Genomic DNA, 17,937 nt, shown 5'->3' on the forward strand with positions numbered 1-17,937 from the left:
AATAGGAGAACGTGGGGTGGTTTGGGATTTCTGTAGGAAATGCCATTGTGTAAAAATACATTGTTTTGAAAGACTGACTGTACCAAGGAAATGCTATATTATGCACCTGTTTTGTGCATTTTGATATAAATACTTTTGTGTTTATGTGTTTTGCTGGCAAATACAAAGCAACAAACTGCAGAGGCTTTTCAGATGTGAATTTTTAGGTGTTCCTGTGCCACAAATGTTTTTCACTTTCTGTGTTGTGGTGGTGTTTTCCTATTTAAGTAATGGTTTCATGCTTAAAAATTCCTGCTTGCTGCTGCTTCTGAAACCATTTGCTAACGGTTTGGGTTTTTTTTTTTAATGAAGGCATGAGTGACTCTTTGTTAGAGTCCCAAGTAATAGCCAAAATAGTGACAAATATATCTCCCCACTATTAATTTGTTCCTATTCTACGTATTAGAAAACTGAAACCTAAATGTGGACAAAGGGGTATCTTCAGGTTTACCTAACCAGCAAATAATTTGGAGAAGAATTGGCTTCTTTCCATTCTTGAATGACTATGCCATGATCATTTCTCTGTAAAGGTTTGCTATCAGTACTTGTCCGGCTACATGCAGAGGTCGTGCTTTAGGTGAAGCAGAGGATGATGCTGAGAGGACCTGATGGTTTTTATTCGTATTATTATGAAATATTAACAGGAGCTTATTGTTACGAGCTGTATTGCTGAAAGTGTTATGTCTAACATGAAGTGTGAAATCATCTCTAATTGTAATTACTTGAAGACACAATTTTTCACCGGATTGCCATGTCTACAGCCTTGGGTGAGTCCCATCTTGGATAAAATTCTGCTTGCTGAAGTACCCATTGTACTAAACAGCTGCTTATTTCCCTCGCTGAAACAGCTCCGCTTAAAAGCTGAATCTTACCTCGTTTGTGCAGTGCTCATGGATGAAAGGTACTTTTATGTGAACGGTAGTTTGGTACAGATTTCAACCACGCAGACTGTTGTGTTGAGAACTTCCCAGAAAAATCTGCTTAACCCATGAGATAAATAAGATTGAAACCTGTTTCTCAAGGAGACATGCAGCCTAGAGAAAAAATAAAGCAGTAAATGTTTTGCTTGTCCAAGCTCTGAATGGGCATTTGAATGCTGGATTCAGATGTCTGTTAGAAAGTTAGGCAGTCAGATGTTTTCCTCATTGTAGTGACCTTTTTACCTCACTGGGATTTAGAGGATTTTGCTTGGAAAGGGTGAGAATCAGCTGTCCTTACAAGTTTGATGAGGTACTCATCTGTCTAGCAATTAGAGATGGGGGAAAAAAGATGGCTTTACTTATCTTTCTGCAATTCAGTTTAATTATTAGTCTAGTATTCCCATGATAAGGTGTGTACTCTTGCTTTCACAAATATTGTGTGTTTATGTGTGCTTAGTACCTGTAACACAGTTGCACTTTTTTTTTTAACCCTATTCGTTATGTTATTTTACTTCCCAGATGAAGGCTTTTTAAAAAATAAGAGACATTAGTGCATCCAACATTTTTGGTGTTTTTGTTTACCCGTTGAGAGAGGAAGAGGGTCAAGATTTATGTTAAATTATGTACATATTTGTTATGCCTTGGTGAAACAAGGCTTATTTGCTTTGAAAGATACTCAGATTACTGTGGCAATATATATTGTGCTGTAGGTAGCAGAGGATGGTGCAGCTGTAACAGGTAGAGGGAGGAGGTTCTCGCCCTTTCCACCTTCCTCCATGTCTGTTCTGATTTTTAGGACTATTTTTTTAAGGTTTTATATTTCTGATCAGAATATGATTCTATGGTCATGTCATTGGACACAGTTTCTCTCCAATCCCCTGTCAAGTCATGTGCCAGGAACAGCATGTTCTTGTGGGGAGGGTAAGGGTGGGCTTCCCTTTTTTTTTTTTTTTAAAAAAAAAAACCAAAACATGGAAAATTATCCGCCCCCCGCCCTGTTTCACTGTTTTGGCTTTGCCTATAGTGAAAGAAAAAAATGTGAAAAAACAGAACAGGCAACTGGTTAGATAAGAGTTTTTCATTCAGACCTGGTTGCTTTGGATAATTTGGGGTAAGTTTGGAGCTCTGCATTGTATGGCAAAATGATCTGTCTCAGTTTTTGCTGGCCAAATTTAATATCTGGATACTCTTAATGAGTTTCTCATTTCACCTGAGCTCTCAACAGGCAAGAAATTAAGATTTTGTCTTGGTTGTAATTCTGAAACTGTTTTGCTTAGTTATGAAGAAACCCCAACTTTTAGGTTGAGGCTGTGAACAAAATCTCCTGAATACAGTGATATGCTGTCAGGTGTGTTTTGTCTGCTCCCACAAATGTGAAGACTTCAGTGGATAACTGAACAGAGAGGGAGAACACAGTGGTAATACTAGCTGGATCTTAGACTGAGTATTGTTGCGTGTAATTTTATACCAATATATCCTCCTTTCAACCTTAAATTCTCTCTAATATGCTTATTTTCTATCACAGTAGAGCTTTTTCATTTAACAGTTATGACTGGTTGATATAAAATCATAGACTAGTAAAACAGCATTAAGAGGAAGTGTACCAAAGTCTGTGTCTTAGAAGGGTTTATGCAGTGGTTATGATAATTTCACTGGGTGTGTAACTTAGTCGGAAAACTGTTGCAATGCAACTTCCTCTTCTTTCATTTGCAACTTAGAAAAAGCTAAAAATAAAAACTGGGGGGAGACCCAGTACCAGCAGGTAATTTCATTGACTTTTGTAAGCCAAATATAGAAGAAAATTACTGTGGTACTTTCTAAATTTATTTAACTCCTAAATCGGACCATTTTCTGTGGTCAGATCAACTCTGATCTCAGCTGATTGGTATTTATGGGCCTTGCATCAGAGCCTTTGGCGATGTTATGAGGAACGTGTTTTCATATTGATGAGCTGGTCTGGAATGCATTCTTCTGTGATATGGTCATTACAGGGATTTTGTTAATAACAAGCTTTCAGCGCTCTTGTATCCTGTTAGTATATAGGAAGGTTCCACTTCCCATTTAGATTTGAATTATTTTATTCCTAGCCTCAAGCTGTCCTAAAATGTGTGCTAATTTTTGCTGGCTGTTTGATTGCCTCACTCCTCCTCAGGCTGTTGGCTGTTGTTTATAGAAATCTCTCCTTGAATACATTTTTACTTTCAAGTAACCGAAAAAGTCCTTTTTCTCTGTGTATTGGCTATGAAGTTGAGTAGGAGAAATTAGAATCATGTTCAACATATGTGAAAGCTTGATTCTCTTACTGATCTGAATTTGGACATATTTAACATTACAGTAAAAAAGTCAACAGAAGATCTAAGTACTAAAACAAAGGAGGCATCAAAGTTATTCATCTTGTCTTAAATCCTGCAACCTGTTTCCCAAATGTGTGCTTCAGCGTGATGCAAATGTTTGAAATATTGGACAGTGTGCAACAGAGAAAGAGTTAGACTGAAATATATGTGTTTAATTATGATATAATTCCCTATTATGATGCTGAAAGATTTTTAGGTCAAACTCTCTCATGCAAAGTTCTTTTTAAAAAACAAACAAACAAACAAAACAGTACAAATGTTATTTAGATAAGTGGTGAATATTCCCATGCCTGAAATATTAAATCTTGGCCTGCAATGTTGCCATGGTATAAAGTCTGTCAGATGTTTCACACTTAACATGAATTATATTTTCAGTTAATTAAGGTGACAAGCATAGAGTAGTCGGAAAATGGCTTGTAGATCTTTTGGGTTATTTTATAAAGATAGAAATGTCTGCGACGGTGATGGTTTGTCTTTTCTGTTGTGGTTTGCCCCTGTCCAATATTATTTCTTCACTTTTTAGTCCTTTCTGAAAGTCTTGCTTATCACAAGGCATCTTTCTTAGGAGATGGGGTTTTATTTCAACATTTCAACTCAGGCTATGCTCATGCTCTTATTAAAGTTAATGACAAATGTCCCTTGAGAGCAAGATCAAGGATTCTTAGGCAAGTGTCAGATATACACCAAAAAGCAAATGAAAGATTTATGTCAGTGAGGATTAATTTCCCACACTTAAGATAAATAGCAGAGAGCATTGCATAACGCTGAAGGATGCTTAACTATTACAGCAGCAAATATACAAAACAATTTGATGTAATGTCAACTTGACAAGGATGTCATTGGAACTGAATTTCTTTGGTTAAGAATGTTTGTTGGTAGCACTTCCATTTTTCAAAAGAAGAAAATGAACTTAATGTTTATACATTTCTGGCGCAAAGATATATAATTCTGGAAAAGCTGGAGGGGAAAAAAAAAGTCAAATACTTTATGTCAATCTCTTATTTCCAATGGAATGAACTTTTCACCAGGAATGTCTACTTCAAGCTCATAGTCAGGACTTCTACTGAACTGCCAGCTGTAACTTTTTTCCTTTTGTTAAAAAAATTATTAATTTCATATAAAATTACTCACTGAGGAAAATACTAATTCTAAATGGTATTAGTATGATATAGAGTAATATCTCAAATGCCTGCTGATCAGTGATCTCAGTATTTATAGGAATCGAATGTGTATTATGCAGCTTTGGAATATTTCAGCATTTTCCAAGTGCTGCATTAAACCCTCATATGCCTAACTTTAAGCTCATAATAGAACATTTTGACCACTTCGATTTTCTGCATGCAAATACAGAATTCCACACCCCCCACCCCCCCATTTAAACCTTAATAGGAATGCATAGTGTCTACACTAATCTAAGCAGTTTTAAATACTATGCTTGGCCTGTATGTGAAGACAATACCTTCTTTTTAGCACAATCTCTGGAGAGACATACATGTCTCATGCATACGCAGACATGTATGCACTTAAGTGTATGTATATACAAGGGAAAGGAAGATCCCACTTAAGATTTTTTTGAACTCAGAGGTGAATTTTAACAGTTTCACAGAGGAGCAGAGGTCTCCAAAGGCTTAAGGCCTTACAAGATATATGAAAATAAGCAATAGGAGGAGAGGGAGGAAGGGGGAGAGATACAGAGATGGCATTAATGCTCCCAATGAGGAAGAGAATTTTTTTGTGCTTGCCTTTTATTAGACATCGGAGTCCATGTTGGAGACCAAGCATGAGAGAGAGACTTTTAGGAAACTAGGCTTCATTAATTCTCTTGCTCATGGCATGGCTTGTTTGTTTACCTCTTTTTGTTGTGATTGCCTGGCAACCAAGGGAGAGAAAAAAAATAGATTATTAGCCAGTTGGTATTCTGTCAGTGAAATTTTGAAAAGTTGCATTCACTGACTATCTGAAATGTGAGATTCCTATCATAATGATCTTTTTGTTTGGGAAAGGAATTGCTTGAATAAATAGCAGAAGGCAGAAAGTGTGCATACATGGGAATGCATACTTTTCTGTCATTGCTCAGCAAGGCATAATAAAGGTGATTTTTTTTGCTGGCTGAAAAACTGTACTGAATACTAAGAGCTGGTAGAGGAGAGCAGGGTCAGTTTTCAGTATTAGAACAGAAGTGTTTTTCAGGTAGAATTTGAATGGTGGTTCTGTAGAGGCTTATGCGAACACCTCACAGATAGTGAAAAGCAATTACACTGACCCCCCCCCCCCCCAAAAAAAAAAAAAAAAATTAAATTAGTTGGGAAATAAGCAATGAGTTGACTGCTCTCCTCAGCGAGGGCGGGACATCCTAGCACTTGAAGATGTTTTCGTGAGGTTTCAAAGTCATTTCACTCAGTTACTATTTTTCTTCTGCTTTCTCAGCACTGTATTACCAGTCTGTGTTCTAGCATGCACAGTGGTTATGTATTTAAGTTATGTCCCATCGAGCCACTATTAGCATTATTAATTTATGGTAAAGGACAGTTGGACATCACCTGAAATGGTGCTCATACCAAATACATCATCATACCAAATTTCTTAATGGAAAATAAAATTGTAAATAAATATTGTTAGACTGTTGCCTAAGATTGCCAATGGAGTCTCGGGGAGTTAGCTGCCTGGGTTCCAGAGGGGCCTTGAAAAATTATCAAACTCCATTTTTAGTGGGAATTTTATAGTTTATAGTTCAGGAGTTTTGTAGTAATGTGACACTGAAAGATAAAATTTACTTTATTGGAATCATGCAGTTGCATATGTGTTGTATTGTAAATCACAAAATAGCCTTCAATTTCTTAAAGTAAACTTAAGATTTTAGATATGAAGGGTAAAAAGCTACAAAAACTGAAGTATGCCACAGGAAGGATGAAAGAATTGAGGAAATCACTCATGTCCTAGATTCCCACATCGAGAGGGAACTTTTTAGTGAGACTGCGTGTGGCATCCTAGGAAATGGCCTCCATTCACTTCTGTACATTCCCTTTTGTAAAGAAAATGGAAGAAAAAAACCAAAACCAGAAGTCCAGCACGCGCTGCTAGATCTGTTCTAGAAAAGAAAATCCTTTCTGTCCCAACTTTTGTCAGTATGACTGGAGAATATGAGTTAGACCCTCTCACTGGGGATCTCAGAGATTTTTCTATGCCACTGAGAGCAGCCTCTTGTTTCCTGCCATTAACAGTATCCAAAGAAGGTTTAAAAAATGACAAGCAAACAAAAGAACTTCCCAAAAGCCAAATTACATGCTGGGGAGGGAATGTGCTATGGCACTTCTCCTGGATATGTTTCAGAAGTGTTGAAGGTGCCTGAAGGAATTGGAGTAACATAAGTACTGTGTAATAATGTGAATTCAGAAATGGTGGTCACACCTCTGCTCCTTCCCTCTTGACAATAGGAACAAATCCAGCACCCAAAGCCTCGTATCACAGCCTCAGATTTCCAGCTCTCCCATCATGCTGTCATAAAATCTCTGACACAATTTTATAAATCTTTCATAAAAAAATTGGATTTATCATCCCTATTGGACTGCTTGGAAGATGGTCCTGTTGCTTCATTCTTCCAGTGTTTAGAAACTGGCTACTAATTTCCAGTCTAAACATAGCCAGGACTAATAAATATCCATTCATTCTGTAGCTGCACACTGCTGAAAGAAAGAAATGCCAGTTGGGACACCTTTGAAGTGTAATGCCCCACGGATCAGAGTTACCCAAGTAATTGCATGTAATTGAGGTGAGAATTAAGTTTGGGTCCCACCAGTGTTGATTTAGACGGTGTAAGTACAGATCTTTAATACAGTCGTTCTGCCAGCATCTCAACAGATTTTCTTTAAGTTCTCAGTTTAACTCCCACCAGCGCCCTTCCTCCTCAACATTACATAGTGCCAGTTCCTTCCTTCCTGGCTCAGGTAACCTTTTCTAGGTCTTTCCCAACTCCTGGGAAAGTGCCTGTGCCCAAATTCTCTTCAGTATTTCTCTGCTGTCGCTGCTGTGTGGTCTGTCTCCTTGTGATAGCTTTTCTTCATCTTTCTCCTTACTCCTCTGATACCTTCTGGTTTATTTTTCCATCTATCTGGAGGACAAAAACGTAAACTGTTCTTATTTTCTCTTAGCAAAGCCTCAGCAAGATGAAATTTTATATGGGAAAATGCAGTATACTCAGAAATAGATTTTTTTTTTTGGAGTTCTGGGTGGGTTTCCATGGTAACTAAGTTTGGGTGGCCATACTTTCTTGCTGGATGCTTTCTTGCCCCTTGCATTACATTCTTGTTCCTGCAGAAATACTAGTGGTTGCATGATGTACTGTTTAGGAGAGTTGATTCAGTAGAAATTAGCCCCCTGCCCCATGCTAGTTTTCCATGGGATGGGAATAGTTCTGGGAAGCTGAAGGTGGGAGGAGGGGAAGCTGAGACTGCAGCAGATTGGCCTCAGTGCATAAGGTGAAAAGAAGCATGTCCCTTTCTGCCATTTGGTTGCCCTATACGGAGTAAATATCTGCCTTACATCTGAAGTTTTCTTTCAGTGCGTCTCATATCTCTGTTGCATTATTCTCTTTGCATTTTGTTGCCTCACCTCCATTTTGGCTGAATTCCTCTTCATGACCTTTCAGTCTCCTATTATTTATTATAGCTCTCTGCCTTGTGACCTGTTCTAGCCCCAGCTGTCCAGATTCCTGCATATTCGGAATGCTGTTCTTTTATTCCTGTGCCCTAAAATACAAAGACTCACTTTAATTACTAAATAGCAACTCTGGACTTTTCTTTTAGCTGATTTCCTGCTCCCCCCCCCGCAAATCAGATTTTTCCTTATGTGTTTAAAATACCTTAGTTACTTTTTCTTTCTAATTCTTCCTTTACTTTTTAACTCCTATCTAGTAGTTCTGTTATTTCAGCTAGCTGTTAGGGAATATAGGTCAGAATGATGCCTGTACAAAGTAAAATTGCAGTGAATACTGTAATACTGGATAAGCTATGTGGCAATGCAGCACAGGAGGTTTGCTTCCTGTTGCCACTTAGCCTCTTAACAGCCAGCACGTTTTAGTGACAATACCTCTCTATAAAACTAAAGTATACATTCTCAGCTACTAAAGGTTTGTTTGCTTATTGATTTTTATCCTCTATGTAATGGTAATAGATTTTTAGTGCTGAAAAGAAATGCTGTGAAAGACACGGTCTTGTTTGGGTACTGTCTGATACTTTGTTCTAAAAGCAGCAGAGCTCAAGGGCAGCATAAGGGGGAGGCGGCTCTACAAGAGCAATATTGGGGAAGGAGTAAGAGATGCTAAACCAGCACGACTTTGCATTAAAGGTGACATGCGTAGTCTCCCCTTGATCTGAAGTAGGCATGAGCTTAGCATTTTGCAGCAGTGAAACAATATGGAACTTCTGGATTTATGTGTGTTCAGAACAGGTTTGGGCTGAGAAGTCCTTTATAAATGATGCCTCAAAAGACCTATGTTGTAGGATGCACCATGAGTGTAGTATCTAAGGATTTACAGGGAAAGACTGCTTGCCTTCATTTAAGCCCCTGAAATCAAGAGCAATTGACAATAGTGATTAAATAAGAAAACATTCCGTATTCTATTAAGCAACATGCATTTTGTTTTATGTTTTTCTCTCCTCGATTCCATCCCTGGAATAAGAAAATAAATCTCTCTCTCTCTCTCTCTCCCCCCCCCCCCCCCCCCCCCCTTTGTTACTTTACAGAGCCAAGTTGAACACATGAATTACAAGTACAGAAATAAAAATTAAAACAAATATAAATATAGGTCTTTGAGAAACCTCACTTAATAGAAAAAAATCATGGGTCATGGAAAGGAAATTTTCTTGATATTCTTGGTAATCTGTTTAGAATAAAGATCTCTCGGGGATGGCAGTACGATAGTTTACTGGGAAAAGTTGCAATGTATGAGCAATGCAAATGTACTGCTTGCTTTTTATTTAGATCATAATAATTATTGATGTCACAAATCTACTTGAATCTATGCACATATTCTGATTAGGACACTCTTCCTGTAGTTTCAGTGTTTTATTTCACCTTAACTCTTTCTAAAGCGATAGCTGCAACTCCATAGTTTTGTAACAGTTGAAGTATTTTGGTCAGGTTAGCACCCAGTGTGAGATTGGTGCTTCCATTCAGCAATGCTTCAGCGTTAAATGGTCGATTTGAAATTTTGTTGTTTATGTAAGTAGACTGACGTGGCAATCTACAATTGTTTCCAAGCAATTTGGTCTTCATTACAAATTAATGAAGAGATAACTGCACGTTGCAACTTCTAGGTTAAGAAGACAGTAGTGGGTGCTACTTCCGTTGTGCAATTCATACATCTACATTCAACCGTCTGTGTAAGCATGTTGGATAAGAAACTTCTGAAAAAAAAAATTTGCAGTGGGACTTGTCCAGAAAAATAACATCTGCTGTGGAGATGTTTTAAATTCTGCAAGTTCCTGGTTTTGTTTCTATCTCCCACTGGACATGTAAAATATGTTGAACTGATTAGAAATTATATGGAAGAGATAATAAGTAGATCATTTATGAATCAGCGTGAGCTGCTTTAAATGTCCATAAAATTATGTTTCATGATATAATCTTATCTAGTTGCATCCAGTTGTTGTAACTGAATTTTTATTTGTCCAGGTAAGACCTGTAGTTAAATAGGTACATCCAGCTTCGTGGGAGGCAACTATGGCGTCTGAATGGCTTTTTGCAGCAGGATTATCTTATTGGCTCAGGGGCTCTACTTGTACAAGGACATCTGTCAGAGGAGGGTCCTCCACTCCGTTTTGGGAACTTGGCAGAGGCTGGGAGGCAGGGTCCAGCTGCTTCTTACGCAGGCAAGGGCTCATCCTTGGGTGACGGGCTGCCACGTGGTGCCCAGCTCTCAAGTGGCCATGAGCTCTAGTGTAGTAACTGTGACTCAGAAAGCCCCTGTACTGCCTCCTTTCTTTGGCAGTGTGGCCTATTACAGCTTGCTACAGCATTTCAACTGCTGTAGCAGCAGTTTCAAGACTGTGTTTGTAACTCTGTTGAACTAACTAGTCAGGAAGAGATAAAACTTGTGTATAGTCACATCTGTAAAGTGAACTAAAATAAACTTTGTTTCAATTAAAGGAAGAGTATTTATACTGGTTTTATCTACTGGTTTAATAACATGATTTAAAATCACATCTTCAGTGTGGGTGGACAATTTCATTGTGCAGAGCAGCTCTTAGTCATAGCAAAACTTTCTTAAATCAGTGGGTTGGGACTGAGAACTCTCAAATGTTACTCTGATGTGGCCACTTTTTTTTTTCCTTTATTTCTTTCTTTGTGTGTGTGTGTGTGTGATGTGTGTCTTGTAAAACCAGGAAACTGCAAAGATGGTTAACACTGCTGCACGTCAGTTTCTTTGTCGGTATAGTGGGAATACTACTTTCCTCTCCTAATGTTTGCTCTGCAGTTCACTAAGATCCTTCAGCAAAAGGTGCTTATGTAAAATGAATAATTGTTAGACTGAGATCTTAAAGGTAGCATTGATATGACTTGATTTTTGAGGGAAGATTTTTTCCTGGTAGAAGTTCTTCTTTGTCGTCGTCTTCCAAGAGTGGCAGTGATTTCTCACAACATACTTAATTCCATCACTTCACATCTCCAGTTTTTGTACCGTACAGCAGCTCTCTTTGAAGCTCTACTGCTCCCCAGCTGCACTGCATCTGCTTGCATGGGGCAGCATTTGTGTGTTCTGCAAAGGCTGGGTTATGTGGGTGACAGCGAAGCAAGGATTTATGTAGCTGCTGTTCTACCGTGTGCTCCGTTAGTATGCGCTTCGTTATCACGACAGGAGTTTACCTCTTTTGTTTGTGTAATTAAGTTTGAAGCATAGAACAGAAGATGATAAGGCTCAGGGGGATCTTACCAGTGTGTGTAAATGCCTGGTGGGAGGGTATAGAGAGTATGGAGCCAGACTCTCCTCTCTGGTGCCCAGTGAAAGGCCAGGATGCAATGGAACAAATGGAAATACAGGAAGTTCCATTTAAACATAAGGACCAACCTTTTTACTCTGAGTACAATCAAACACTGGCACAGGCTGCCCAGAGAGGCTGTGGTGTCTCCATCCTTGGAGATATTCAAAAGCCTGGCTGGACAGGATCCTGAGCAACCTGCTCTGGCTGACCCTGCATGAGCAGAGGGTTGGGCTAGAAGACCTGGAAGGGTTTCTTTCAACTTCAGTGGCGTTATGATTCTGTAGCAGGTATTGTTCATTGTAATAAGAGTTTTAATTCCTGCACTTTAGTGGTAAGGCTCTTCATTTTGCATTTTAAGACTCAGAATATAGAACAACTGCAGTTTTTGTGTGGATAAAAGCTGAACAATGATGACCTTAAAAAAAACCACAAAAAAAAATTGGTTGTAGTCATCCATTCAGGGAGAAAGCGAAGAAAGATGCATCTTAAGGCACTTAGTTTTGTATGGTAAATGACTAACAGTAAATATTTACTTTAAGTACCCCTGTAGGATTTCTTTTTTCCTGTGATTGGTAAATATTCCTCTCCAGTAAGCGTGACTTCAGAAATCAGGTAGCACTGGTACATGAGCAATTCACAAATAGGAAACCTATTGCTTCCCTGTCTCGGTCAAGTAAGTCTGTCAGCTGATGACTGATGTAGAAACAAATGATGACTATGTATTCTTCAGAAACTTAGTGTCATAGTCTATATAGTCCACAGAAGAATTAAGTAACCAAGATACTTACGGTAAGTTGGCGGTAATTTTTAATAACTCTGGAAACTGGGCTAAGCTTGACTGTTTGTCCAGAGGACATATATCCCAAGCAAAATCAATTGTCATGCTTTGAATAAATTTAAAACTGTAACATTCTATTGTGACTGTATGGAATTTCAGTGGGAGCCATTGGCTTTTGTTTGGTAAGATTTTAAATCTTGTTTAAACTTTGAAATACAACTTGATTCTAACAGTGAAAATGTGACATTGTCCTAGTGAACCTCTTCTGTTTGAGGTGAGTGTGGTTGTAGTAAAGACATGTTGGGATCATGATAAAAAGGACAGTGCTGCATATAGTTTAGGAAAACACAGGTTTTTAATGATGCAAAACAGCTGTAGCGTCTTTTATGCCACCTTGAAATAACTTGGTAAAAACTGACCTCTTAATGGTGAATTCTGTGTTCATTTAAGTTGTTTATGTGTTTTAATAGGAAAAAAGTAAGTGCAAGTTCAACCAGACTCTCTTGTCTATATTATAGTGATGCCCAAGCAAAGTGATTTTTGCTTTTTCACAGCTTTTGTCTCTAAATGTGATTTTTATTGGTGTAATCATTAATCTTAAAATATTTCCTTTTTTCTTTATTTCTTTTTTTTTCTTTTTTTTTTCCCAGTGGGAAGAGATTAGTGGTGTTGATGAGCATTATACTCCAATCAGAACTTACCAAGTGTGCAATGTCATGGATCATAGTCAAAACAATTGGCTGCGAACAAACTGGATTCCACGCAATTCAGCTCAGAAGATATATGTGGAGCTCAAGTTTACCTTGAGGGACTGTAATAGTATCCCTCTAGTTCTGGGCACTTGCAAAGAGACCTTCAATCTGTATTATATGGAGTCCGATGATGACCATTTGGTAAAGTTCAGAGAGCATCAGTTTACAAAGATTGACACCATTGCGGCAGATGAGAGCTTCACCCAAATGGATCTTGGCGACCGAATTCTCAAGCTGAATACGGAAGTCCGCGAGGTGGGGCCTGTCAGCAGATTACTTGGCTTTTCAAGATGTAGGTGCATGTGTTGCCTTAGTCTCGGTGCGAGTGTACTTCAAAAAGTGCCCTTTCACTGTCAAGAACCTCGCCATGTTTCCAGATACAGTACCCATGGACTCCCAGTCACTGGTGGAGGTGCGGGGTTCTTGTGTCAATCATTCCAAGGAGGAGGAGCCACCCAAGATGTATTGCAGTACAGAAGGAGAATGGCTAGTGCCCATAGGGAAGTGCTTGTGTAATGCTGGCTATGAAGAAAGAGGCTTTGCGTGCCAAGGTAACAATGTGCTCCATGTTCATAGTTCAGTTATTAACAGGGGCTTCACTTTATGTCCCGACTCTGTGTATTGGGTTGTGTTAATTTTCTCCAAATTATTGAGAGAAATAAATTAGTTCATAAAATCACCATGAAAATGGGGTTGATTTCATCTGTGTAAATAATGTAATTGGCTAAAAATATTTAATATGGGTCAACAATTGATTTTTAGTTAATACAGTACATAGCATATCTAGTCTCTCTTACCGCTCTTGGACTTCCTTTCAGTAGATTATAGTTTTCTCAAATGCATTGTTTGTGTCAAAATACTCGATTTTTTTGTGGTGTGTTTTTTTTTTTTTAAACTTTGTGGCTTGATGTATAATATTTGCTACTGAGCTGTGTTGATTAATTGGGATTGGTCAGAAAAAAACAGGTAGCATTGCTTCAGGTAGCATAGTTCCTAAATGCAGATACATTTGAAAAATTAATATTTGAACTTCAAAATTGCCTTTTCATGAATACTCATGTATTTAACTCAAAATAATTTTCTCTAAACTTTTGGTTTCTGCAAACTGTGGTTATGTGAATGCTCCCAAGAACAAGACTACACCAGGGATTTTGAGGTTTTCCAGAAATGGTCTTTTAAACGTTAGAGAAATGCATATTATATTTACGTGATTTTAATATCAAGCAAAATGATGGTGGTCTACATTTTGCTTTTTACAAAAGTACGTTTTGAAGTTTTTTGCTAATTGAATCTTAAACCTCTTTTCACAGAGTGCCTTAAAGGGTGCTGGCTGTGGCAAAGGGTCTTCTGTTAAATAATTAAGTAAAAGTTAAACAGTAATATCTAGAAATACCATGGGTGAAAGGAATAGTAGCTGAGATATTTACTGTGAGGTGTACATATGTGTGTTTGTGTACATGTGCGTATGCATATATCCATAAGAACAGAAATTTAAAGTATCCTGAACTCGGTTGAGAGCGCGCCTATTCCTTTTTCATTGGTCCTACAGCAATCTTTATGTCAAACAGGCAAGTCCTGGGGAGCTACTAGGAGCCCACCAAACCAGAGCCCACCAAACTATAGCCAGGTCATTGTGAAAACTCTTACTCTAATCAAGGTGACTTTTTCTCAGAAAATGCCATGGAGGTGTGGGAGGAAAGGGGTAAGAGTGTGTTTTGTTTCGTTTTGCTTTTAAGTAGATTTTAAATTGGTTTTGCCCTCAAAATGAATAAACTGGGAAGCTGAGACTTTTGAGTATGCTTTTCTGCAGTTAGATACCGATATTAAGGAAAACAAGTTAAACTCTTCTGTTGAGAGCTGAATCCAGGAGAGGATATTTTATTATTCAGAAATGCTTTATCTAGGGTCTCCTATAGCTTCACTTAAAAATGCTAGAATGTTAGTGATACTCTTTTAACCACTGTATATAACCTTGCTTACTCTATAGCCTGTGTACTTGTATAAATGGTTGGAAGGTGTTGGTTTAGAATTTCAGTTACACATAAGCACAAAAAGACAATCACTTCAGAAAGTGTCAGACTACAATTGAGCAAAAGTTGAGCTAAATAATAAAACAATTTATTTTATTTTACTTTAAAAACAGGTTCTCAGCTGCTTGGGGTAGGCAAGGCAGCTCCTAATGAGTTCTGCAGAGATTAGGAGTGAGCTCACATCCATGTGTGAGTATATCATACATGATTTGGAAGGCATAAAGTCAGACCATAGGACTACTATCTTTTTCTTTTTCTTTTTTTCCTTCAACCCTTTTTTTACTTCCTCACCAGCTGTTGATCAAGGGAGTGATATATGCTGAAACCATTAACAATAGCGACAGGTCCTTCTGGTTTATTCTGATTTAATAGATAATGTTTTACTAACTTTTATTGGAAGTCATATTTATCAAATATTTTCAGTGTGGTGTGATTGAAGTGGCACTCTAAAAGCAGTCAGTAATTCAAAACCTCCCATTTGTCGGCATCGGTAACTCAGCAAGACTTGGAAAGCTCGGGAAAAAAGTTCAGTTTTGACCTCACGCTCAAGGCTGCTCCAGCACCTTTCCTTTTCTTTTTCTTCTCTCCTTCTCTTGCTCCTTCTTTTAGGGTGTTGGGGTTTAAGGGTTTTTTTGTGTGGTTTTTTTTTTTTGTCAATAAAAGGGCAGTAAGAACAGAATTGTAGAGTGTAAAGAAGATCGAAAATGGTGTTACAAGCATGGGCTGGAATGAATTAATAATTTAGGAAAAAAAATGTTTCAGATGAAGTTTGAAAGAGTAATAAGTAATAGAAATTCTTCTCTTCACAGTAGTTGGAAGCATTCAGCAACTTAGTGTCTGTCACTACTTGATTCTACATTCAAACTGTTTCTGATTTTGTTTGTTTCTGTAATACTGTTTTTGGAAACAATGTCATTTTGCATTAGCAGATTATCATCACTAATGATTAAAATGAGGGACCCTAATGGTATATATCAGCCTATTTAAGTTTCATTCAGAACAGCTTTTCTTGGTACTTAGAAAAATATTAAGGCATAGTCATGCCTTCAATTAACACAAGTTGTACCATTTTCCACAACTGCTTCCCTTTCTCTGCATAACCAGGAAAAGATGACATAAGGCTCAAGCCTTTTTTTGTTATTGGTGTACATGTACATATAACAACATACACGTTTTTATAACATATTTGTATCTAAGCTCTGAAAAGCCAAGGTTGGACTGTTGGCTTTACTCAGCATATTGGTGGTTCTTGGAAAGATTATTGTTCTGTTCTGGGTCCTATCAACTAATAAGCATTTTACACGTATGTATGTACGTGTCAGTTAAAGAATCAGGACCAATTTTGCTGTGACCATCCCTGTTCTCATTAGTGTGTGTGTGTGTGTGTGTAGAAATGATTTCTCAAAAGCGAGTTGCATACCTTGCCTTGAGGAATTCTGGTTTTCGTGGTATACTTTAGGTTAACAGCTTAAGATTTAATGCCTCCTCTGGCAAAGACTTTTGCATCTGTTCAGTATTTTGGAGGGACTAGGTTTGTATAAGGTAAGGTAAGATGTGTCGAGGAGCATGTTGGAAAAGCCACTCTTTCATACTTTTTTTTCCCCCTTAGCTAATACATGTGTTAGTTAACTAAATATGTTATATGTCATCTGCTGTAGACTGTTTGCTATTACATCTTTGTTAGCACTTGCATCATAGTGGTCCTGTCTATTTAATCTTATTGTAATATTTCATGCTTGTCTTCATGCTATTTTGGCCAAACTACATCTTTATAGCATCTCCTTTCTTAGAATTACTGTGTTTTAATTTGTTTTAATTAGAAAAAAACAACTGGCTGGAACTACGCACTGAACCTAATGCTTTCTGATAGTCTCCATGCTATTCCCCAGTCAACAAGGATTACTCATCTTTTCCATTTGTTCCCCATGAAACAGCCATAGTAGATCAGATCAGAGGTTTCTGCCTTCGTATTCTTTCTCTGACAGTGGCTAATGACAGATTCTTAAGGAAAAGTAGAAGAAACTGTATAAAGCACTGCTTTACTGGGTATACCTTTCAGCCTCTGCCAACCAACTGTTGACTTCCTAAGACTTAAGATACATCTTGTAAGAAGAACTATGTATAATAGGAATCAGTGACCTGTCACCTGTTAATTTGTCTATTTTTTGACTCATTTATATTTTTAGTCTCTGTAAGTTTTTATGGTAATGAATGCCATAACTTGTCTTGTGTGAAAACCATATCTTCTTTCTGTGTTTAAGCCTTCAGTTTTAAGTCAGTTGGTTAAGTTTTTCCTTGTATAGTGAGAAAATAGCTGCTCCCTTTTCAGCTTCTCTATTAACACTTTCCTATCCTCTTTCATGTCTAATATTTCATCTCTAATACCTGGTTTCCCAACTCTCCCCCTCTACTAGTGCCTTCGTATTTGGAGGACAGGCTAATGGCTCCATACTTCTACTTATCCTTTTTGACTGTCTCTGTACATATTCAAAGTAAACGATGTGATTTTTATGAAAAGGGCAATGAGGCTTGCATGCGCTACTTAAGTTGCAAGTACAGCAGGAGATATGCAGTGGCATAGTGTTTGGAACAGCCCAAAGATCAACAAAAGAAAAGGAGCATTCACATCACCTGCCCAGTGAGTGATTTGTATGTGGAGAAGCCAGGCTCGGTTTTGTTTTGAATGCTACAGAGAGGAAATAGATCTCACAATGTTAAGGTTGGTTGGTTGGGGTAATAGTATCAAAATAAATGGGAAAATGTAGGATAAATGTTAGAAAAAATGTCTTTAGTTCTGTAATAATCTGGAAGTCTCCTCGGAGAAATAATGGAAGCCTCATTTCAGGAGATGTTTTTTTAAAAATGCAGTAACCAGATGATAAAGGAAATCCTGCACTGGCAGGCTTGGACTAATAAATCTCTTCCATCCTGAATGTGTCTATTCTGTTGTTGGTTTATTTCATGCGTGTCAGAAAGACTAGCTGGGTATGGAGAACGATATTTTTCATGATGATATACTTAATCAGCACACATGGAGTAGGCAGTTGTTTATCCATGTGGGAGTGCGAGTGAGCGTGAATGTTCT

The 17,937-nt window shown here is 37.9% G+C and overlaps 1 protein-coding gene across 1 annotated transcript in view; it reads left to right on the forward strand.

Moving 5' to 3' along the window:
* Positions 1–17,937, forward strand: part of EPHA3 (EPH receptor A3) — a 231,713-nt gene that overhangs the window by 63,615 nt on the left and 150,161 nt on the right. The window contains 2 exon segments of the mRNA XM_009323937.1: positions 12,721–13,094; positions 13,096–13,373. Of these exon segments, the coding sequence (XP_009322212.1) occupies positions 12,721–13,094; positions 13,096–13,373 (652 nt within the window).

The sequence above is a fragment of the Pygoscelis adeliae genome, unplaced genomic scaffold, assembly GCF_000699105.1.
Source record: "Pygoscelis adeliae isolate BGI_AS28 unplaced genomic scaffold, ASM69910v1 Scaffold124, whole genome shotgun sequence".
Classification (NCBI taxonomy): Eukaryota; Metazoa; Chordata; class Aves; order Sphenisciformes; family Spheniscidae; genus Pygoscelis; species Pygoscelis adeliae.